At 54.5% G+C, this 24,626-nt stretch overlaps 1 protein-coding gene across 14 annotated transcripts in view; it reads right to left on the reverse strand.

Moving 5' to 3' along the window:
• Window positions 1-24,626, reverse strand: part of SGCZ (sarcoglycan zeta) — a 165,021-nt gene that overhangs the window by 44,269 nt on the left and 96,126 nt on the right. For 11 of the 14 annotated variants that reach the window (XM_064149351.1, XM_064149354.1, XM_064149340.1 and 8 more), the window contains one exon: window positions 22,968-23,162. In XM_064149351.1, the coding sequence (XP_064005421.1) occupies window positions 22,968-23,162 (195 nt within the window). Of the gene's footprint in view, window positions 1-7,750; window positions 7,849-22,967; window positions 23,163-24,127; window positions 24,240-24,626 lie in introns of those variants that run through there. The other 3 variants (XM_064149348.1, XM_064149353.1, XM_064149352.1) reach the window with 3 other exon arrangements.

Below are 24,626 nucleotides of genomic sequence, written 5' to 3' on the forward strand. Positions count from 1 at the left end.
TGGAACCAGCAGGTTTTGCTTTCCCCAGCAGCTAAAGTCATCAGGCAAGCATCCTGTGAGAAAAACCCAGCGAAGCAAGATTGTTCTGGTGCTCAGCAGTAGCTGCTCACCACTGCCAGGAGCGCACTGCAAGGCAGAGCTTCAGAAGTGCTGAGGGTTGGCCTGGTTCAGTCCAGCTCACCTGAGCAGAAATAGGAAAGGGAGTCCCTGGCTGAGACAAGGCAACCAAACGATACAGTCTGAGCACTGCAGAGTGGCACCACTGACAGGAAAACGAACCTGCAGGGACAGAATGGTCTGGCACACTGACAGACAGCCAGGAACCCTCATCCCTGGCTGCTCCTTGCTGCATTCCCCATGGAACACAGTGCTGCCCTGTCCAGCCACTGCCATCCAGCTTCAGCTGTCTAGGTGCAGAATGAGCAAGTTTCACCTGCCTGCTGAGTCAGTGTCTCAAAGCCACTGCTGACTCAAATAGCAGAGGCAGAAGAGGGAGAACTTGCATTGCTGGTCTGGTGGCTGGGCTGTGAAATGAGTGACTAGCCTGGAATATCTGGGCAACAGTGTCCCCAGGACATGGAATCAGGGCCAAGCACACTGGCACCACTGCACTCACAGCTGAAGCAAAGCTGTGCAAATGTGGGTGGTCGAAGACAACAAACAGAACTGTGCTTTACAGCACGTGATTGAGTTGCTGTCCTTGCCCAGCCACGACAGGGCTGCAGTGAGCTCTCCACACTGCCACAGGTTTGCAAGGGACATCCTGCTGCAGTCGGAACTGCAGATGCCACTTACAGAGTGGGAGCTGGATACCTATGGCTGCAAACCTAGAAGCTGCCTGAGCCAGAAAATAAAGAGTTGCCACAAACAGAACTAGCCCAGAGAAAGTGGACAGCAACAAAAGCTGCTGATAGAGCTGCCTCTAATGCAGAGTGTACTTGCTCGAGAAGCTGGAGACTCCACCAGAGTTCGTGGAGTGTTTAGCAAAGCAGGTCACTGATTCCATGCAGCCAAGAGCTGCCTTCTTAGCAGAAGTGCTGTTGCCATCCAAACTGTCTGTTGTGGCTTAAGCCAGCCAGCAACCAAGCTCCACACACCCACCTGCCCGCTCCCTTCCACTGAGCAGGGAGACTCCGGGACTCCGCAGTCCCTTCCAGCCTGAGCCATTCTAGGGCTCTGCGATGGCACTGAGTCAGTGGTGTGGATATAAACATGCTTTCTAGCTGAAAAGGCATATTCAGTGCACTCATCTGCCTCTTGAGGAGACTTGCAAGCTACAGGTCACAAGAAACAAGGAGAAAATGATCCCAAGGAAGAAGGAAATCATGAGAAATAAGAACATCACCCCAGGGAGCAGGGAAAAGGAAATCATTGCAAAGTCAACCTTGCAGGAAACTGGAAATGCTGAAATGAAAGTTGCCCAGGAGAGCCCCACCTGCCCCACCCTGCATGCACCTCCATGAGCAGGTCTGTAACTGCACCTAGTGTTCACCCTCCTGAATCCCAGCTGATGCCACACCAGCTTGGCACCACTCCTCCTTGGCAGCTTCTCATTAGTTTGCTTCCATCCCACTCTTTCCTTTGCTCTGCACTTACTGTGCTCTGCTAAGACCCTGCTTTGAAGCCAGTGCTGCCAGCCTCCCCCTTGGCTCCCAGCAGTGTTTCTCAGTGAAGTGGCAGAGTTCCTCGCAACTGCTAATTAACGTTCCGGCTCCTCTCAGTGCCCTTCTGTCAGGTGTCACTGCTCTCACGTTCCTGAAGGGGAACTGAAGCACAGAAACTCATTTGTTCCCCCGGTTTGGGCGTTTGGCATATTGCTGTTTGCTTGGGGCAGAGAGAAGTTCATCTGTACAGCAAGCTGCAGCAGCCAGAGCCTCGGGTACAGGCGCCCAGGAGGGCTTCTGCTCTGCTGAGGGACGCTTCTCATCCCTCACTCCTTGGTCTGGCAGGGCTGCAAGCCTGCTGGCACGGCACGGTTTGCACGCAGCCTCTGGACAGCAGCAGGGCACTTTGAGCGCAGGTACACGACTCAGTGCTAGCAGACAGACACTGCATTCTGCAGGGCAGCTCACAAACGCTGTTAGAAGGAATAAAGCTGAAAGAGGGCGACTGTGACCTTCGCTCCCTGACAAATGCAATCACCTCCCAGAAAGTGACCTCCTGAGCTGCGCAGTGACTGCCAGGAGATGAGACTGGGGAGTGGAACAGAGGAAACGGTCAGACATGTCCTGCAGGCACCAGGTGAGCTCTCCTTAGGCAAACAATCCCTGCCCAGCACATTGTCTGTGGCGATACCTCCCTGCCCCGGCCCAGAGAGGCTGGGGTAAGAGGAGACTCCTGCCTGACTGAGTTAGAACTATACAGATGGAGAGAAAGACCCAGAGGCCTTCAGGAGCAGCACAGCTTGGCTAACGAGCTGCCAGGGTTGGAAAGCTCCATTAGAGGAAGGTCTTCTTGGCTCATGCAATGCACTTCAGACTACCAAGATCAGTCCAGCTTTGGGGCTCCCCCAGAAAGATGGAGCACCACAAAGGAATTTCAGTCAGAACCAGAGAAGAATCCTGCTGTACAGCACACTGGTGTCTTCCTCTGGAGATGATTCTGAGGATTAAAACCCCCAGATAACAAGAAGCAAATCAATCCACTGATGTCAGCAAGTGTAAGTAAGAATCATGGATTCACTCACAAGGTGCAAGAGGCCCTCAGCATCAGCTCCACACTGGCCCTCCAGAGCAGAACGAGGACTCCTGTCCCCACAGGCAGAGAGGCTGACCCCAGCAGCAGAGAGGGTGGCACAGCGCAGCTTGGCTGCACTGCTTCTGCCTGCATCCTTCTCAGGAGCAAGCTGCAGCAGCTGCATGTTGGGCATGGGAAGTGCCACTCTTCGGGAAGACTGCTGGCAGTGCTGGTGCTGGCTGTGCTTGCTTAGCCTGCAGACATTGCACAGGTGATTTAATCTGCCTCCCTGCCAGGGGCTCGCTTCTGCTTTTCACACAGCAGCTTGAAGATCACTCAGTCATGCTCAAAGTGTAGCCAAACATCCACCTTGCATTTTGTCGTTCAGACAAGTGGTTGCTGGCTTCAGAAAGCAGAGAGAAAAGCTGCAGGTGGCCACTGGAGGACAGTCAGCAAACCTGCTCTCTCCCCAACAGCAGCCAGCTTTGTGGACTGGACTGCACTAAATATTTACATAGCAAAAGGATGAGGAATTGGTGCAGCTCCGCTGTTTGTTGTGTCTAAAATGTTGGACTACAAGGCTGGAGCAGAGGCTTTGCTGTTCTCCAGGGATTCCCACCCAGGGCTCTGAGGACAGAAGCTTATCCTGCGTGCCTGTCACTGAGACCAGTTACCTGGGCTTGGAGAGGTAAAGAGATTGTGTAGGCACAGAATGGCTCAGGCTGGAAGGGAGCTCAGAGCTCAGCCCCTCCACCCTCCCCACCATGCCCAGGGACACCTCTCAGCTACACTCAGCTGCTCAAGGCCTCATCCAGCCTGGCCTGCAGCACCCCCAGCAAGGAGGCAGCCACAGCCTCCCTGGGCAGCCTGGGACACACTCTCAGCACCCTCACACTCAGCAACTCCTTCCTCAGCTCCACTCTCAGCCTGCTCTGCCTCAGCTCCAAACCATTGCCCCTTGGGCTGTCTCTAGAGCCCCTGATGCAAAGTCCCTCTGCAGCCTTCCTGCAGGCTGCCTTCAGCTCTGGGCAGGCAGCTCTGAGGTGCCCCTGGAGCCTTCTCCCCTGCAGGCTGCACCCCCCCAGCTCCCTGAGGCTGTGCTCACAGCAGAGCTGCTCCAGCCCTTGCAGCATCTTTGTGGCCTCCTCTGGCCTCCCTCCAGCAGATCTGTGCCCCGCTGCTGGGGCCAGCAGCGCTGGAGGCAGGACTGGAGGCGAGGTCTGAGCAGAGTCCAGGGGCACAATCTCTTCTCCTGCCCTGCTGCCCACACTGCTCTGGCTGAAGCCCAGCACACAGCTGCCTGATGGGCTGCATGAGGGCACTCATGGGGAGCTGCTCATCAAAAAGAGATTCTCCATCTTCTTTAAGCACTTTACTGTGTAGCTTTATAGTCAATAATCTTTTCTTTGTACCTCACCTGAATTTGCAATGCTATGACACGATTGGTTTGCTCCTGTTTGTCCTTCAGGTAGGTTGTGCAGACTAAACAACCACAGCTCACTGTCTCTCCTTGCATGTCATTTTCCATCTTACTGCTCCCTGCTGCTCCTAGATTGCCTCCATCTCTCCCAGCAGTAGAACAAAACCAAGAGAAGCACAACTGGTGAACATTAACTGCAGCTAAGCAGAGCAAAAACTAAGCAGGTCTGACCTGTCCCAGCACATCTGGGTTTGCAATGGTGCTCTGCACTGATTTGTGATATGCTTAGAATCAGAACAAAGTTGGATTCCACAGCCTGGCTGTCAAAGAGCTTCTCCTCTCTGTAGTCACCAACACAGCCACCCTGTGCCTGAGAGGGCGACTCCTTGCCCAGGGCTGGAGCACAGGGCGCTGGCAGACCCGCAGGGCTCCGAGGGCTCTCCTCAGGAACAGCCCAGTCAGCAGCAGCTCACTAAAAGTGTACTTTGCAGTAATTAATTTCCCATCAGCAGCCTTAGCACCAGGACTCCTCCTCTCAAGAGGTCTTCTACCATATCCAGACAATCCAGGAGTACCATTTTAAGACAAACCTTGCACGTTAGGACTCCAACCTGCAGAACCTGCAGGCTTCAGCCACATAGAATCATAGAAGGGTTTAGGTGGGAAGGGACCTCAAAGCTCAGCCAGTTCCACCCCCCTACATATGCAAGGATACCTCCCACTAGAGCAGGTCACTCAAGGCCTCAAATATCATCTTAAATATTATCTTAAATATTCCCTTAAATACTATCTTAAATACTCCCTGATTTGGGTTGCCACGGAATCCAAATCAGCAGGAGCTGGGAATAGCAGTGGAAGAAGACCAGCTAGGGAAGGCACTGGAACACCTTTAAATGACAGTGTGCCGGTGTTAGGAGGACTCACTCACCTCAGGGTTGGTTTTTGCCAACTAGGCAAGCCCCCAGAAGGCCTCTCCTTGCTCTGTGCTTCCCTTGTGTTTTACACATGGAGCTCCCTAAAGCCTTTCCTGCAGTGTGGTTTGTGCTCACTGCAGAGAAGGGCTGCACTTAGAGCCAGCCCATGAGCCACACCACAGGGGTGCTGGAGTGTCTCCAGTCAAGCACAGCCTTCAGAACCTCATGGCCTGGCACTTCTGTGCACAGCTTAGGGCTCAGTACAAACTCTGCCTGCTCTCCAAACAGCTACCAGCAGCTTCCAGCAAGCAGCACCTTGCTCTGCTGATACACTCAGTGGACAAAGGGGACTGAGGGTGAAGCAGGAAGAGATGAATCTCTGCAGCAAGCCATTAGGGCATGGGAAATGGAACTGTGAGAAATGCATGAAGTGGCTTGAAAATAACTCCTCTGTTACCTAACAGCCTCGGAGTTCCTGCTCTTCTAGTCCAAAGGGAACAAAACCCATAGCCTTCACTCTTTGAGGAGCATTATAACCACAGGGATGAAGGGACCTACCTAACCTCATCGTGGCAAAGGGCTTAGAGAGGTTATCAGTTACCTTGGCAAACAGAAGTCCTGCCAAGGACTTAACCCCAAATTGTCTGCATCACTCTGAGGGATGACAGCAAGCCACAGAATCACAGAGCCAAGCAGGTTGGAAGAGAGCTCCAAGCTCAGCCAGCCCAACCTAGCACCCAGCCCTGCCCAAACAATCAGACCATGGCACTAAGTGCCCCAGCCAGGCTTGGCTGCAACACCTCCAGCCACAGCCACTCCACCACCTCCCTGGGCAGCCCATTCCAATGCCAATCACTCTCTCTGACAACAACTTCCTCCTAACATCCAGCCTAGACCTGCCCTGCCACAGCTCCAGGCTGTGTCCCCTTCTTCTGGTGCTGGCTGCCTGGCAGCAGAGCCCAACCCCACCTGGCTACAGCCTCCCTGCAGGCAGCTGCAGGCAGCAATGAGCTCTGCCCTGAGCCTCCTCTGCTGCAGGCTGCACACCCCCAGCTCCCTCAGCCTCTCCTCTAAAGTCCTCACACAGCACAGTCTTCCCATGGCATGGCTGGACTCCTGATTGCTGAAGGACAACAAAAGCTCTGTGTCTATGAGCCAAGAGTTCCCTGCCTCACTCACTTCTGCTACAAGGCAATTTAAGAGACTGGTTGGCAAAGGGACTTCTCAAAAGCACAGCCCAGGCCCTGCACAGGTGCAGCACCATGATCACCTCTGCCAGCAAATCTTCCTCAGTCTGCAGCTTTGAGGACACAGGGAGATGCAGGGTGGATGCCTGCAGTTGCAGCAGCACAGGAGCTCTAGGGAGGAGTTCTTTAGTGCAGGGTCTGTGCTCAAACTGGGGAACAAGGACCTGCACCCTTGTAAAAGCAGAAAGCAGGAATGGAAGAATCTCTGCCTAAGAGAGTGGTGCCAGAGCCACAAGCTAAGTGGGGAAGCAGAGAAGCCAACACAAGCCAAAAGGTTTATCAACAGCACACTGGGCAGGAGGACCTCCAGAGGAAAAGTAGCTGAACAGCTGGAGGGGAATGCAGGAGGATCAGACATGGGGGGTGAGGGGGACACTGTCCAGAGGGGCAGATGCTTAGGGAGGCAGCCAAGGCCCAGCAGCAAATGAGGGACCCACTGCAGCACTGCTGAAAAAGCAGCTGTACCTCCTCAACACCCAGAGCTGTGAGCCCAGCTGGACCTGAGACGCAGATCCCCCCTCTGCTCCATGCAGCTCATCTGTGGCCTCAGAAATGGCAGAACAGTCAAGAGAGGGAGGGAGATGCAGGAGCCCAAATTCAGGTAGTACCTCCTGCTGAGGAAGAGCAGCTTGGGGCATGGATGAATTCCCTGGTTCTGAGGCTCAGGACATGGAGGAGTAAACTGCTGACTGACTGGGGAGGGTCCTCGTAAGCGTAGAGCCTTGCCCCCGTGGGACTGCCCTCCCAGAGCAGCAGGCCCAAGCCATGCTGTATCTGTGCAGGGTGAAGCAGAGCACAGCCCCCGTGAGAATGCAGGGCACGAACAGCCTCAGTGAGTGCAGCAGCAGACAGGCTGGAAAGGGAGCTCCTGAGAGCTTCCGGGAGCAGACTGAGGAGGGCAGGGGCTGCAGCACCTTTGCCTCCAATTAACACAGAGGGAACTGCTGAGAACGGGGAGCTGAAGTGGTAATGTGGCTGAGGCTGGTCACCAAGAGCAGAGCTCTCTAAGGTGGGAGGAGAACAGCTCAAACGAAAAGCAATGCACTGCAGACCTCAGTAAGAGGAACTGTAGAGAAGATTTCCTGGGAGAGCTGCCTAGGGTGGAAAAGGAAGTAGAGGGCAATGGCAGCTCCTTAATGGCCCAGCTTTCCCAAAGGAGAAGGAAGCCTTCCAGCAGACACCCAAGAATATTGGCTCTTCTTTTCAGTGCCTTTCTTTTGCCCCTCTTTAAGTTTCTCCCTTAGCCAAAAGGTCACCAACATCAATTGGCTCTGTTTTAATTGGTGCACCAGGGGCAAAGGGCTCAGATGCTGCAGGGAGAGGATGGATGGGTGTAGGAACACCTGGACCAGCTGGGCATGCTGGAGCCAGCTGAGGAGACTCCATCCTGAGGAAGCTAACCTCTGCAAGCCGTGGGTGATTAGCTGCAACGTGTCTACAGCAGCGACAAGGCTCAGATCAGCAGTTCAGCATTCCCCTGTTTCCCCACTTACTCCATGCTGGCTCAGACTGTGGGGCATGTTCTGCATGTGAAGGGGATTCCTTTTGGATGAAATTAAATCAGGAGATCTGTTCAAACTGCAGCAACAGTCTAGAAGGAACAGAAAGGTGGCAGTCAATGTGTGATCTGCAGCACAAGCAAGTCCCACAGCAAGTCCCAAGTGCACATGGACCGACAGAATGCCCTCAGACCACGGAGCCCTGCTGCTGCCTGGTGCCCCTGCGCAGGCTGAGTGCTTCCAGGGCAGCACCCAGCACACGCAGGAGCCCTCGCTGCTACCCGAGGGCATTCCCTGGGATCACACCCAGGCCTCCTGTGCTCCACACACCTCCTCCTCCTGCAGCTGCTCTAGCTCTTTGCAGTGCTCTTCTGACTTGTCCCACATGCCTTTGGTGTGTTTTGCACAAAAACAGTCATTCCCTTTCCCCACCTTTGCTTCCCAATTTGCATACCTGCTCCCAGAAAGGACTCAATGCATTGCAGTCACCCTCAGCACTCTGCACCCTCATCTGCCCCAGCTGCCAGCTCTGACTCTGCCTTTTCCTCATACAGCTGAACAACCTAGAGGGTGGAAGTCACCAGTTTTGTGGTGGCCACTGGATCGTTTCCCTCTGCCACAGGACTGAAGACAAAATCCCTTCCATTCTGAGCCTCTGTCTGGCCAACACTCAACTTCAGAGCGAGGAAGCAGCAGCAGCTGATCACACCTGAGTGAGAACAAAAGGAAGACTTGCTTCCGTGGAAAAGGCTTCAGAGCACCCATGTGCTCCTTGTCAGAGACCCCCAGCTCCTGGTCAGAGACCCCCAGCTTCTGGTCAGAGACCCCCAGTTCCTGGTCAGAGACCCCCAGCTCCTGGTCAGAGACCCCCAGTTCCTGGTCAGAGACCCCCAGCTTCTGGTCAGAGACCCCCAGTTCCTGGTCAGAGACCCCCAGCTCCTGGTCAGAGACCCCCAGTTCCTGGTCAGAGACCCCCAGCTTCTGGTCAGAGACCCCCAGTTCCTGGTCAGAGACCCCCAGCTTCTGGTCAGAGACCCCCAGTTCCTGGTCAGAGACCCCCAGCTTCTGGACAGAGACACCCAGCTCCTTGTTAGAGACCCCAGCTCCTTGTCAGAGCCCCCCAGCTCCTGGTCAACAGGGCAGGCTAAATGCTGCTATGCTGATGTCTACCTGTTTCTGTGCACAGAGCTCCCCTGAAAGCAGGGGAAAGTCAAAGCTCTGGAGGGAGAGAATGGCAGAGGAAAGGCAGGCAGTGCTGCTGAGTCTGTGATGGGCTGTGTGCAGCTGAGGGCATCCTGTGCCACTGGACAAGGGCAGCTCCAATCAGCAGTGTCCCAGTGGACCTGGCTGTGGCTCTGGGCGCTGCATGTCCAGTGGCTGCCTGGAGGGGCACACGAAGGACCTGCATGTGGAGGTGCTTGCAGGCTCTGCCCCGCAGCCTTTCACACCCATTTTTCACAGTGTATCATTAGTTTTTACTTCATTTGAAAGCAGCAGCACCCAGGGATGTACTTTGTCAAGGCCTTCTGAGGTCTTCCATCCTGGGTCAAAGGGAAAACACCTCAGCAGCATAATGTGCCAAGACCTGACCTGGCAGAAGAGACCATTAACAACCTCCAATCCTGCCTCCAGTGCTGCTGGCCCCAGCAAGAGGAGGGCACAGAGCTGCTGGAGGGAGGCCAGAGGAGGCCACAAAGATGCTTCAGGGGCTGGAGCAGCTCTGCTGTGAGCACAGGCTGAGGGAGCTGGGGGGGTGCAGCCTGCAGGGGAGAAGGCTCTGGGGTGACCTTAGAGGTGCCTTCCAACAGGCTGCCCAGTGAGGCTGTGGCTGTTGAAGGTGTTGCAGGCCAGGCTGGATGAGGCCTTGAGCAGCTGAGTGTGGCTGAGAGGTGTCCCTGGGCATGGTGGGGAGGTTGGAGGAGGTGAGCTCTGAGCTCCCTTCCAGCCTGAGCCACTCCAGGGTTCTGTGCTCATAGACCCCCAGCTGTAAATAACTAAACCATGTTGGCAGGCCCATCTGCTTTATTACCCCCCTGGCAGAGGCTAAATTTATCACACAGGTCTGAAATAGATTAGCTGTGGTGGTATTAGATTAATGTAATTGTGTCCTGGCATCAGTACACGTCCCAGTTAATGGCTCTTTAATGCCAGCACATGCTAATGACTAGCTAGGAATGAAGGGGCAGGGCTGAAGGCATGGCTTCAGAAATGATGCATATGACAAGGTTCTAAATATGGCTGTCCCTAAGACTGACACCCCCCAAAAGAGAAACAAAAACCCCATAAAAGACTGAAATGAGCTTTTTCTCCTCCCTTCCCTCCTGGGGGAAAAGGCAGAGCAGTGAAGTGCATGGATGTGATTTGCTTAGAGTGTACAAACGCCACAAGCACTCTGCACAACCTCACTGCCCTCAAAAAAATGCTTCACTGAAAATGAGACAAAACCTTTAGAAGAGTGAAGCCCACACCAGGATGACGTTGCAGCTCTCCACAGAACAGCTTCTATCTTTACTGATAGCTTCTGTACCTTTGTTGATATCTTCAATATCTTCATCAATGTTCTGGACCAGAGGGCTGAGTCCAGCATCAGTAAGTTTGCAGATGACACCAAGCAAGGAGCAGGTGAGGAGATGTTGGAGGGTGGCAGAGCCCTGCAGAGGGACCTGGCCAGGCTGCATGGGTGAGCAGAGGCCAATGGGATGAGACTGAACAAGGCCAAGTGCAGGGTTCTGCACTTTGGCCACAACAACCCCAAGCAGCACTACAGGCTGGGGCCAGAGTGGCTGAGAGCAGCCAGGCAGAGAGGGAGCTGGGGGTGCTGGCAGAGAGGAGCTGAAGAGGAGGCAGCAGTGCCCAGGTGGGCAGCAGAGCCAATGGCATCCTGGGCTGGCTCAGGAGCAGTGTGGGCAGCAGGACAAGGGAGGTTCTTGTGCCCACCACTGTGCTCAGCACTGCTCAGGCCACCCCTGGACTGCTGTGTCCAGTTCTGGGCTCCTGAATAGCAGAGAGCTGTTGAGTGCTGGAAGGTGTGGAGAGAAGGGCAGCAAGGCTGGGGAGGGGCCTGGAGCAGAGCCCTGTGAGGAGAGGCTGAGGGAGCTGGGGGTGTGCAGCCTGCAGCAGAGGAGGCTCAGGGCAGAGCTCATTGCTGTCTGCAGCTGCCTGCAGGGAGGCTGTAGCCAGGTGGGGTTGGGCTCTGCTGCCAGGCAGCCAGCAACAGAACAAGGGGACACAGCCTCAAGCTGTGCCAGGGCAGGTCTAGGCTGGATGTGAGGAGGAAGTTGTTGTCAGAGAGAGTGATTGGCACTGGAATGGGCTGCCCAGGGAGGTGGTGGAGTGGCTGTGCCTGGAGGTGTTGCAGCCAAGCCTGGCTGGGGCACTTAGTGCCATGGTCTGGTTGGTTGTGCAGGGCTGGGTGCTAGGTTGGGCTGGCTGAGCTTGGAGCTCTCTTCCAGCCTGCTGGATTCTGTGATTCTCTGATACCACACAAAGACAATCTCTGTCCTGATCCAAGCTTTTCTATTTGGAGCAGTCTTTGCTCACTGCTAGCTGCAGAGCAGGACAGAAGTACACTGCACCCCTCCTGCCTCCAAAGCACAGAAAGGACAGTTAGAAAAGGATGGTCCAAAATAGTAAGGACTTGTGTGTGCAAAGCTCATTCTGAGGGAGCCACATGCACCAGAAGTTAGGAAAAAAGCCACTTGGGTGAAAGCTTATCTCAATAGAAAGCTTAAAAGAGAGCAGAGGGATTAACAGGAGCTTTTCCCAACCCCCTGCCAAGGCCCAAACCAAATAATGTCTATTTTACTGGCACACAAATGCCATGGAATCAGGATAATGTGATCAGTGCAATACTCCCCCATAGCCCAATGACGGACGCTGGTTGCCCAGGGAGGCTGTGGCTGCCTCCTTGCTGGGGGTGCTGCAGGCCAGGTTGGATGAGGCCTTGAGCAGCTGAGTGTAGCTGAGAGGTGTCCCTGGGCATGGTGGGGAGGGTGGAGGAGGTGAGCTCTGAGCTCCCTTCCAGCCTGAGCCACTCTGGGTTGTGTGTGATTAGAAAACAGCTGACAGAACCCCTCCCCCCAAGTCTTTCGCCCCAAGGCTTCATTCCTATCCCTTTGTTTCATTGAGCTGCAACTCAGTGAACCACAGCTTGTCCCTTGCTCCTGCATGGCTGACCTCCTCCTCATCCCTCACTCATTCAGCAGTGACCTCGATACAGGTTAACCTTCCTGCCTTTAAACTCTGAGTAGATTGACCTCAGCTCTATTTGCAGCCCCTTCCATGTGAAGGTCTCCTTCATCAGGCTCTGCACTCCTGCTTCTGCTCACTGCTTCTGGAGGTAAGCAGTGGGTGGTTTTCCCCAGGGGGAGCAGCCTTCCTCGCTGCCTGTGCCAGAAACGAGGCTCCTGCCACCTTCTCTTCAAACAGTCATTAAACCCTCCACACATGCCACGGTGACTCTCCTAACTCCATCATAACATTTCTCTTCCATATTATTGCATGTTTTGATTTGTCTCTCAGAGGTGGATTGTTGCTGATTGATGTTCAGGAGCAGCCTAAACTGCGGAGCACTCTGTAGCAACTACCTAACCTCCAGAGCACCCTGGAGCCGGCAGCCGGAGCAGGGAGCTATTTCCAGCCTGCCTAGGGGAACACTTCAGTCACTTCGTGCAGGCAGCAGGGGCACGAAATCATTCCAGTGTGGCTAACACTTCTGAGTCACACATGCTTGAGGAGATGGCTCAGCAAATCCATCTGCCTGCACCCAAAGCCACCCCACGCTGGCACAGTCAGCGCCAGGCTCCTGCACACCATGCGCCTGGGCACGCACACTGGCACGCACCCTGCAGCACCAGCCCCGGGCACAGTCAGCCAGGGCTGGAAGGCAACACAAGGAGCAGCCAGTGCCAACCCCCTGCCATGCCCAGGGACGCCCTACCCTAGAGCAGGCTGCACACAGCCTCAGCCAGCCTGGCCTCAAACACCTCCAGCCATGGGGCCTCAACCACCTCCCTGGGCAACCCCTGCCAGCCTCTCACCACTCTCCTGCTCAACAACTTCCTCCTCACCTCCAGCCTCACTCTCCCCACCTCCACCTTTGCTCCATTCCCCCCACTCCTGCCACTCCCTCACAGCCTCAAAAGTCCCTCCCCAGCTTTTTTGGAGCCCACTTCAGACCCTGGCAGGCCACAAGAAGGTCCCCTGGGAGCCTCCTCTGCTCCAGCCTGCACAGCCCCAACTCTTTCAGGCTGTGCTCACAGCAGAGCTGCTGCAGCCTCTCAGCATCCTCCTGGCCCTGCTCTGGACACTCTCCAGCATCTCCACAGCCCTCTTGTCCCAGGGGCTCCAGAGCTGGATGCAGGGCTCCAGGTGGGGTCTCAGCAGAGCAGAGCAGAGCAGAGCAGAGGGGGAGAATCCCCTCCCTGGCCCTGCTGGCCACACTGCTGCTGCTGCAGCCCAGGCTCTGCTTGGCTTTCTGGGCTGCAAGTGCACACTGCAAATGCTCTCCCCTGGGACCTGACCCGCTGTGAGCTGCAAGGACACACTTCTGGATGGGTAGGAACAGGCTATACACAGGGCAGCAGTGGAAGGTTTGTGGTACAGATGGCATCCAGTTCCAAGCAGACTGCTCCAGGCAGTCAGCACTCCCTGGGAGCCTGCCCTCAGGGATAAGGGAGCTGGTAGATCTTCAAGGACACCTTCTAGAAGGCATAAGAGGTCTCAATCCCCATCCATAAGAAATGTCAGAGCTCTGAAATGGCTTAGGTTAGAAGGGACCTTAGACACCACCTACTGCAACCTCCCTGCCACAGGTGGGGACACCTCCTAATTAGGCTTGGTTGCTCAAGGCCTCATCCAGCCTGGCTTTGAACACCTCCAGTGTCCAAGTGCAAGCTGCAGAAATGCATGGGGTGAGACCTGCAGCTACAGATGCTGCTTCTCTGGACATCTGCACAGCCTTGTGCCTACAAGCTCACAGACTGCATTCCTATGCAGCTAAGTGGTGGAACTCCATGCCACAAGGCAGCACCAGAGTCCTGTGCCTCAAAATAGTAACTAACAGAAAACTGCAGTGGGGTACAAAGCCCCAGCTGGGATTTCACTACCTGAGCAGTCCCCAAGAGAGTCTGCACCACCTCTGTGCCCAGTCCTGGCTGCTGGCAGCGTGGAGGGCAGCACAGCTTGCTGACACAGCTGGAGCAGGCCTTGGAGAGGGGAAATGCTCTCACACACCTTCAGTCAGAAGCAGCTTCTGCCCTTCCAAAGGCTGCCAGCAGTGCAGCACCCCTGTGGGGAGCCTCTGCAGCCTGAGCTTCCATCTCTTCCATAACAATAACCCCAGTGCCTGGACCACTGACTGCAGCCTGCCTTGTGCAGCCCAGCTACCAGGAGTCTGCTCCTCGCTCTGCCCCCATACATCAGCACTGCCAAGTGCTGGTTATCAGCTCAGCTGCTAAGTTCTTGGTGGCATTAATTATTTACAGGGCAAAGCCAACTCAGTGCTGGAATGCAAAGCGAGGCCACGCAGGCTCCTTTGATGGATACCCTCTGGAACTTCAAGTGTGCCATAAATCTCCCCAGGGGCACCTCTCCAGCTTAAAGACATCAACTTCTATGAACTCATCAGAAAAGCTTTCTGCTGTTAGTGCAAGCCACCTGCCCACTAGCAGAGTCATGCAGTGGCTCAGCTTCAGCTCAGACACCTGAGAAGGTTGTTTTGCTCTCGGCGCTTCACAATCTCCTGTTTGAGGAATGAAGTTCAAAGCAGTGTTTTGAGTTCAGCAGCAAACCAAACTCTTTTTCTGATCTGCAAAGTGCATCTGCCACCACCTGCTACTGCTGCCCACCTCACACCTGGATCACAGACTGGCTCAGGCTGCAAGGCAGCTCAGAGCTCAGCCCCTCCACCATGCCCAGGGACACCTCTCAGCTACACTCAGCTGCTCAAGGCCTCACCCAGCCTGGCCTGCAGCACCCCCAGCAAGGAGGCAGCCACAGCCTCCCTGGGCAGCCTGGGACACACTCTCAGCACCCCCACACTGAAGACATCTGCTCCCAGCAAGCACCAACTCTTGGACTAGAAAGACCACTGAAAGTCTGCAAAGTGTTGCTGCAGAAGCAGCTTGAGCCATTCTGTTAGGAGCTTACCATCTGCTCTCCTCTCCTTTGGGGCTGTTGTTCTGCCCTGCAGCGTAGCCATGGCTGGGGTAGAGCAGCCAGCCAGGCTGGGGGGACAGCAATCACTGCTGGTGATGATGCTGTCCTGGCTGGGGCAGGATCCCAGCCCAGCTGTGGGCTGCAGACCATGGGCAGCTCACTCGAGGTGGCTCCCAGGTGCATCCCAGACCATCAGCATCACGCTCAGGAAGAAGCTTGCTGAGAGGAGATTCCTGCCAGAACCTCCTGCTCCTGCTCCTCTTCACTGCCCTCAAGGGCTTCTGTGCTGGTGCTGGGACTGCTGCACCTTTGCTGGGCTGGGTGTACCCTCTGTGTCCTGGTGTGAACTTGGCTGTTTGACCAGGGCCATTTGCATGTACACCTGTGGGGCTCCCCTCCTTTTCCTTCTCTCCTGTCCCATCAGCTGTGGCTAAGACAACCGGGATGCTCAGACTGAAGTCTGGAGAAGAGTCTGAGGGGACAGCCTCTTGCCTGAAAGAAAGTTGCAGAGAGGAGGTGTTAGCCTCCTCAACCAAGTAACAAGTGACAGAATAAGAGGAGTTGGCCTCAGGTGGCTCCCAGGGGAGGTTCAGGTTGGAGATAATGATCAATTTCTTTGCTGTCAGCGTTGTGAAGGGCTGGGACAGGCTCAGGGAAGTGGAGGGGTTGGCATCCCTGGAGGTTTTTAACAGCAGCAGATGGGGTGCTGAGGGCCAAGGCTTGGTGGTTACAATTGGTCTCTGTTGTGGTGAAGGTCTCTTCCAACCCAACCAGTTCCATGACTCACTCTAGCTGTAGCTTTGCTTTCAAGCACGATGAACTCTCTCTCGATCCCCCTCCTGTGTCTCCTCATTGGCAGTGTTTGTAAAGCAGCATGCCTCTGCTGTGTAAAATGCAACCTTTACTACTAACACTCAGGGGGTTGCAGATGTGAAAACCCTCTGCTCTGATGGCTGAGCTCTTCTGAGTTCTTCATCTGCCTGGCCGATAGAAAAGCTGCCTCCTGGAATCTGCCCTAGGTTGGAACTCATCCCCATTGCTTGTGGGATTAGGCTTAGAGCCATTACAGAATAAAGCAGTTCCTTTCCTTCTAGGTTTCTGAGTTCTTTCCCTCCTTTAACAAAGTAAATCCTCATCAGAACCCTGCTAGTGGTGATTGCCAATTACCTGCAGCTGCAGGAGCACTGCTAAAGCATTGCCTTAATTAGAGAGGCCGAAAAACGCCCCTGGGAAGGAAGCAAGCATGGATGTAGCTGCAATGGTTTTGGTTTTCCTTGATGGGCATCACATTTGTGTGGAATCCACTGACAGGCAAGCTCAGAAACCCCTTCACTGAGGTGCTGCAGGTATTAACATTAGGCAAATTCACCATGAAGATTTGGGGGGGGGGGAGTTGGTACTTTCCAAATGCTGTGTTTGCAATCATCTAGACACTGCTGCTTCCCTGGGGACGGTGTGCTATGGTCTGTTAACCTCCATAGGTGGCTAAAGGCTCTCTCACCTGGTGCAGAGTCAGGGGAGAAAGCCAAGAAAAATCAGCTTCAGGTTACAAAGGACACAACTCCCCCAGGCTGTTTAAGCCCTGACACCACCACACTGCAGCAGCTGGCTTCAGCACCCACATCCTTCTCTGCTCTGCCTCTTACCATCACTCTCAGACTTCTTCTGCCTATATTAGAAGGGCTGTGGTGAGTAGGTCCAGAGAGGTTCTCTTGCCCCTCTACTCTGCCCTGGTGAGGCCACAGGGGGTTGGTTTCTTCTGCCAGGCAGCCAGCAACAGAACAAGGGGACACAGCCTCAAGCTGTGCCAGGGCAGGTCTGGGCTGGATGTTAGGAGGAAGTTGTTGGCAGAGAGAGTGATTGGCATTGGAATGGGCTGCCCAGGGAGGTGGTGGAGTGGCTGTGCCTGGAGGTGTTGAAGCCAAGCCTGGCTGGGGCACTTAGTGCCATGGTCTGGTTGGTTGGGCAGGGCTGGGTGCTAGGTTGGGCTGGCTGAGCTTGGAGCTCTCTCCCAACCTGCTGGATTCTATTCTATTCTATTCTATCCTACCCTAAAACAAGTCTTTCTGATTCTAAATAAAGGTGCCCAAGAAAGAAGTCATCAGAAGAGAATTACCTGGGCCAAGTCAGTCCACTGCATTCAAGTTGTGGATATTGCCATATCTCCCTCATTTAGAACTAACTCTGGCCAAAAAATCTGCTTGGGTTCTTTCCCAAAGCTTCTGTGGCTTTCTGCAGGAGCTGTGTTACATAACTAAGCAGGAGTTACTCCTGCTGCTTCCCATGGAGGAGGAAAGAACCAGGAGCTTTGTATTCCCTCGCATGGTGCCATGCAGGTCCCGCTGGCACCCACAGGTCATCTGGGCAGCAGAGCTCAGCTCTTGCACTAACCAGACCTGCAAGGGGAACACAGGTAGGAGCAGCAGTGAGGCCTTGCTTTCCTGGGGAGAAGGGGAATATCTTCTCTGGGGGGATTCCTTCTGCCATAGTGCTGGGTTATCACTATTGTCATTTGCAAGCAGCCACTGAAGTGGCTTCTCACATGCAGCTGAATGACAGAAGTGTTCTTTGGAAGTGAGGGAATATCAAGGAGTGCTCCCACAATAAACCCTTCAAACTGCCAGTCTGCATGAAGCTTCACGTTTAAACAGACCTCTGCAGCTGGGTCAGGCCTATCCCAGGCACAAATGGAAGCTGGGTGCAGAGTGGGTTGAGAGCAGCTCTGAAGAAAGAGCCTTGGGAGTGTTGGGTGCCCAGGAGCCAGCAGTGCCCTCACGCAGCCAGCAGGCAGCTGTGTGCTGGCTGCAGCCAGAGCAGCGTGGGCAGCAGGGCAGGAGGGGATTGTGCCCCTTAGCTGTGCCACCTGAGCCACTCTGTGGGGTTTGGTTGGCACACTGCTGCGTGCAGCCACGCTCTGCTCTGCTCTGCAGCAGCAGTGTGTCTGCACGCTCTAAGTGTCTCAGGTGTGAACAACAGCAACCTCTTGGTAAGAAAAACCTCTGGGACCTCACAGAACCAGTCAGGGTTGGAAGGGACCACAAGGATCACCTAGTTCCAACCCCCCTGCCATGAAAAGTATGAAAGAGAGGAATGCTGGTGCAGATGGCTCAAGGGAAGGAGGAGTGCATGGTCTGGGTGACAGCTTTGCATAATGCAATGCATGTAATCAGCAGCTGTTCACACTGAGCGTTTAATCAGACTGGGGGTGATCAATCTTGGTAGGGACTTTGCTAATTATCAAGTGGTTGAGTCACTGAGGGAGTCAAAGTGATGTTTCAGAGGCCTGTACTTGGCTGAGGAGCTGGGGTGTGTGAGAAGCATTTGAAGTGATAAATGGTAAAGGTGGATGGAAGAGGGAAAGGTTTGATAAGCAATTTGAGGTTTAGCTCCCTTAGCTCTCAGTCTCTGCCCCTCCTGAAGCAGCTCCCTTAGCTGTGAGTCTCTGCCCCTCCTGAAGCAGCTCCCACTCAGCAGGGCTCTGGTGGGGCCTGTGCTTAGGGAACAACAGGCTGATGCCAGCAGAGAACTGCAGAGCTGCTGCTGAAGCATGCTCAGTAATTAGGTTTATTTAAATACTTAAACTGATGTACTCAGAGCATCTGTGTGTGAATAATTCCTCTGCACACGAAATCCAAGCCCCCGCTCACGTCTCTGTGCTTCTCCATTACTCATTCCTCGCAGTTACATTCATTATTCAGTGCCTATGATGTGTTAAATGGTGAGCTCCACTCTACAGATAGCAGTTGGGCTTATTTTTCCCTTTGTATACCACGGAGCCCAGCTGGATTTTTCCCAGGTAAGCTGTCAGACACCAGTGGAACAAGCGATAAATCCACAGCAGAGCGTTCCTGCCGGCGTGGAAGGAGCAGCATTCGTTTGGAGGCACTTATGCAAACAACCTGTGTCAGCAGCCCATCCTGCCCCCGTTCCTCTGCTGAAACCAGCACTCCAGCTGCTGCAGTGGACAGTGAGACACTCAGCTCCTGAGAGGCACAACCACTGTGCATTTGCTTGAGAAGCGCAGCTGATGTCAGCATGAGCAGCCAAGGCTGATGCAGGAGCTGATGTGAAATGTGGAGTTTGACTTCAGGGGCTCCCAGCAGAAGGAAGGGATCCACACTGGAAGCTCTACACAAAAGACAGTTGGGTACTCTGCAGAAAGAGAACTAAATCCATGTGTGCATGGTCACAGAGTCCTGGAACGGCTCAGGCTGGGAGGGAGCTCAGAGTTCATCACCCCCAACCTCCCCACCATGCCCAGGGACACCTCTCAGCTACACTCAGCTGCTCAAGGCCTCATCCAGCCTGGCCTGCAGCACCCCCAGCAAGGAGGCAGCCACAGCCTCCCTGGGCAGCCTGGGACACACTCTCAGCACCCAGGCACTGAAGGTGCATGTGGTCAGGAACCAGAATGGCAGCTTGTTGTGCCTGGGGGTTAAGCTGGATTGGGCTGAAGCACTGCTGGATGAATCCTGCTGCATTTGACAAAGCCCTTGGGAAGGGATTTTTAACTACCAGTGCCTGTGGCTACTCATTTTCAGCTGACTCAGTGAACACCTCAGAACTGTAAACAGCAGAGCTCTGCTTAGACATGCACCACTCAGCTATCCAAACAGATTAACTGGGGAAAAAACACTACAGACATCATAGAATGGTTTAGGTGGGAAGGGACCTCAAACTCAGCCACTTCCAACCCCCCAACATAGGCAGGGACACCCCCAATAGAACAGGTCACTCAAGGACTCATCCAACCTGGCCTCAAACACCTCCAGGGAGGTGGTGGAGCACAGAATTACCCAATGTGATCAAAGATCACATTGGGTAATTCTGTGCTCCACCACCTCCCTGGGCAACCTGTGCCAGTGTCTCACCACCCTCACTCTAAAGAACCCTTACTTAACACCCAGTTTCCATCTCCCCTCTGCCACTTCAAACCCATTCCTCCTCCTCCTCTCATTACCAGACCTTGTCAGTAGTCCCTCCCCAGCTCTCCTGTAGCCCCCTTCAGATCCTGCAAGGCCACTCCAAGGTCTCCTCCAAGCCTTCTCCTCTCCAGGCTGCACAGCCCCAACTCTCTCAGCCTGTGCTCAGAGCAGAGCTGCTGCAGCCCTCTCAGCATCTTGGTGGCCTCCTCTGCCCTGGCTCCAACGCTTCCATGTCCTGCTTGTGCTGGGGGCTGCAGAACTGCCCCCAGGACTGCAGGTGGGGTGTGAGGAGAGCAGAGCCAAGGGGCAGAATCCCCTCCCTTGCCCTGTGCCCACACTGCTCTTGCTGCAGCCAGCACAGGGTTGTGTCTGGGCTGCACTCACACTGCAGGCTCCTGCTGAGCTTTGCATCAGCCCAGACCCCCAGGGCCTGTTGCTCAGGGCTGCTCTCAGCCAGTCCTTTAAGGTCAGAGCAGTGACAAGTTCTTGCTGGGGATATGGGCTAGGACTGGGATCAGAGCTGAAGTGGAAGTCTGTCTCCTTTGCCTGACAAGTGATAAAAGAGGCCCCTGGTGATAGAGGGTTTAAATGAGGGTTTTACCTCAGCCCTGGATCTTTGACTTGCTGTTTCCAGCTCTTGCTCCTTTGGGGAGACTGAGCTGAGGTAAAATTAGTCAAAACCACTTACAGTGTAGGCTGATGCCCCAGAGCCAGCATCTGTTCACCCTTGCCTGTGGCCAAGTCTGTGTGGCCTCCTCCTGCACTCAGCAGCACTGCTGCAGGTCCTGCTGCAGCTGGCTTGACCTGGGGACTAACCTGGCTGAAGGTGAAAGGACCTCTGTGTGATTGCTGAGCTAGGAGTTTCAGGAAGCCTGCACACTGCCACCTACCTGGGTGACATCTCAATGTTCACTGTACCCACCTCTGCTTTACACCCCTTATCTAGCCTGATACTAACTCTCTAGCATTGCTCCAGGACTGCAGAAGCCTTGGGAACAACCCTGGGGGTGACTTTAAATTCATAGCTGTGGTTCAGATGTCGATCCGCTGCAGACTACCTCCGGATCCTCTCCAACGATGCTGTTTAATTTCCAACACACACCACCCCCAGACTCTTCTGCAGTGCAGCTCCTGATGTGCCCTAGCACCCCCAGCTTCCCGGCCTGCGAAACATGACTCACTGCAATAAAAGCACCACTTCCATCCCAAACCTTTTAACTTTATGAAGCAGCTCCAAAGAGCTAATCACTTCCCATCAACAGTAAAGTGCATTCCAGAGCAGCCTTTCCCGGGAGCAGTTTGGTATCTGCGATGGTATAAAACAAGTGAATGAGCCCAGTAGGTTGAGCAGGACTGAAGAAAGGCAGCCACGAGCCCAGATGCCACTGCTGCTGCAGGAAAGCAGCCTGCTTTGCTTCACCATCTGGAGTCTGCAGCTGCCAAGCACATCTTGTCAGTAGTCAGTGGATCCGATCCTTCGCCCAGGCACATCACCTAGCACAGCAGAGGCTTGCACAGAGCCACTGCTGCAGTACTGGACAGAAAGGCCACCTGAACCCATCAGGGCTCCATCCAGCCTGAGCAGGCAGCTGGGAAGGAGCTTTCAATCTACAGAAGTCCAGCACTGCAGGCTGGGGCCAGAGTGGCTGAGAGCAGGCAGGCAGAGAAGGAGCTGGGGGTGCTGGCAGAGAGGAGCTGAAGAGGAGGCAGCAGTGCCCAGGTGGGCAGCAGAGCCAATGGCATCCTGGGCTGGCTCAGGAGCAGTGTGGGCAGCAGGACAAGGGAGGTTCTTGTGCCCACCCCTGTGCTCAGCACTGCTCAGGCCACCCCTGGAGTGCTGTGTCCAGTTCTGGGCTCCTCCATTGCAGAGAGATGCTGAGGTGCTGGAAGGTGTGGAGAGAAGGGCAGCAAGGCTGGGGAGGGGCCTGGAGCACAGCCCTGTGAGGAGAGGCTGAGGGAGCTGGGGGGGTGCAGCCTGCAGCAGAGGAGGCTCAGGGCACTGCTCTATACAACTACCTGCAGGGAGGCTGTAGCCAGGTGGGGTTGGGCTCTGCTGCCAGGCACCCAGCACCAGAACAAGGGGACACAGCCTCAAGCTGTGCCAGGGCAGGTTTAGACTGGATGTTAGGAGGAAGCTGTTGTCAGAGAGAGTGATTGGCATTGGAATGGGCTGCCCAGGGAGGTGGTGGAGTGGCTGTGCCTGGAGGTGTTGAAGCCAAGCCTGGCTGGGGCACTTAGTGCCATGGTCTGGTTGGTTGGGCAGGGCTGGGTGCTAGGTTGGGCTGGCTGAGCTTGGAGCTCTCTGCCAACCTGCTTGGTTCTCTGATTCCATTTGGTTTGGTTTGATGCTTTTTTCTCTTTTGAAGCATGTCTTATTGACATCACAGGGCACAGAGCTGCGTGGGCACATGCCCAGTGCTAATGTTTCAGACCACAGGGGGATGCAAACAAAAGGACATACTCCACTGCCAACTCCTGAGCACTTCCACCACCTTTATCCAAAGAAAGCTTTGGAAGTGGCTGGGCAGGGAACAGTTCCCACTGCTTGCAGATGCTCTGCCAGTTGTGCACCTGGAGTGCTGGCAATACCTTGCTGCCATTAGATACCCCAGATGGAGACTGTCTGGCCAAAGGGTTTGGCTTTGACATCCACTACCAACAAGCAACAGCAAAACAACTACTCGAAGTTCTAGCAGAAACACAGTCCAAATGGTCAGTAAAGTCTAAGAAAACACAGGAAGAAGGACCTGGAACAGCCCCCTAAGGCGACTCAGCTAAGCCTGCTTCCTGCTAGCAGGGACTGCACAGAGCAGACACAGCAAACTCCTGCCGGCTGCTGCCAGCAGCAATAGGAGCTGGGTGCAGTGACTACGATGCTCTCAGCCAGTTGAACAACACAACCCAAGCTCCAGGTGTTTTCAGCAGATGTGATTACCCAAAGTCAGAGATGGGGCCCAGGTGCATCCACTGCAGCAGACACACCAGAGGCACAAGCACCTGAAGCCAGGCTCAGAGCAGGGACACGTTTCAACCCGACAGCAGATTTCTAAGTAACATGGTTAAGAAGAACTCAGGCTACAAGTTACTACTTCAAGAAACAGGATACATAAAGTTGCTGTGATACTCACCACTGTGAAATTCATAACCTTCAAAATCCATATTGTCATTGCTAAGTTAACAATCATGGTAACCAACAGCAGAAGGACAAAGAAGTATAAGCACCTCTTTCGCCACCCATATATCCCCACTGGGTAAAACTGAGGCTGTTCAGTCCTCGGGAGGCTGTTCTGTTGTGTTGCTAATATGTACTGCTCTCGGGTCATCTGCAAAAGAAAGATGTAAGCTCAGGTAAGCAAAGGACAGCTCTGGTTTGCACAGCCTCATGAAGGTTATCTGGGAAGAGAGAGCAGCAGCGCTGCGGGCATGGAGGGGTCACCTTGGGTCAGTACAGACCAACCACTGCTGCAGGCACAGAGATGCGCTGGGATCCGCCAACCCTGGACTGGCCCAGGCTGGAAAGGACCCCAGAGCTCAGCCCCTCCACCCTCCCCACCATGCCCAGGGACACCTCTCAGCTACACTCAGCTGCTCAAGGCCTCATCCAGCCTGGCCTGCAGCACCCCCAGCAAGGAGGCAGCCACAGGCTCCCTGGGCAGCCTGGGACACACTCTCAGCACCCTCACACTCAGCAACTCCTTCCTCAGCTCCACTCTCAGCCTGCTCTGCCTCAGCTCCAAACCATTGCCCCTTGGGCTGTCTCTAGAGCCCCTGATGCAAAGTCCCTCTGCAGCCTTCCTGCAGGCTGCCTTCAGCTCTGGGCAGGCAGCTCTGAGGTGCCCCTGGAGCCTTCTCCCCTGCAGGCTGCACCCCCCCAGCTCCCTCAGCCTGTGCTCACAGCAGAGCTGCTCCAGCCCATGAATCTTACTTCATAGACAGAATGGAAAACCATAAAGGAGCTTTGCAATGCAGAACTGGAGCATGGCAGCAGTCAGATGAGTTGTAGGGGCGAAAAGACAGAGAAGAAACAGTAACTCACAGGGAAAGTCTCACAACAGCATCCAGAGAAAACAGAAAGAAATCTCTCCATCTCCACTGTTCAAAAAGCAATCTGCTCACAAGGGAGCACAGCTCAGGATCCCCCAGAGATGAATTCCCAGAGCCAGCTGTCCCTCTCCACCCAGCCTGGCAGTTACACAGCTGTGGCCAGCTCTGTCTTTTCCTGTGCCCCTACCGCAGGGCATTCATTCTGCAGCCACTGTACCCAGCATGTGCCATTAATTAAGCTTACAGTTGGAATATTACTTTATTCTTTTCTCCATAGGCTTCAGCTGGAAGTTTACCTTCTGCAGGGAGAAACATCTGCCAGGGCAGGCAGTGCTAGAAGAGCTGCAGCATTTCTCCTACAGAACACACAGACAGTACCTTACAGCCCAGCCTTGGTCCAGAACCAAGCCTCGGGGTGTCAACAAGAAGCTTGTTACAGCAGTAGAAACATAGAACCACAGAACAGCTTAGGCTGGAAGAGACCTTAGAGACCATCTAATCCAACCCCCTGCCACGGCCAGAACACCTCTCGACTAGCCCAGCTTACTCAGTGCTCCATCCAGCCTGGCCTCAAACACCTCCAGGGAGGAGGCACCCACAACCTCTGGACTACCCATTCCACTCCCCTTGTGAAGAATGTCTTTCTAAGGTGCAAGCTAAACCTCTTCTCCTTCCTCCATTGTAGTAACTGTGGAGGTGGCAAGCAAGTGGCTTGTGGCTCCTGCAAAGGCCTTGGGAACAGA

The sequence above is a fragment of the Pogoniulus pusillus genome, chromosome 9, assembly GCF_015220805.1.
Source record: "Pogoniulus pusillus isolate bPogPus1 chromosome 9, bPogPus1.pri, whole genome shotgun sequence".
Classification (NCBI taxonomy): Eukaryota; Metazoa; Chordata; class Aves; order Piciformes; family Lybiidae; genus Pogoniulus; species Pogoniulus pusillus.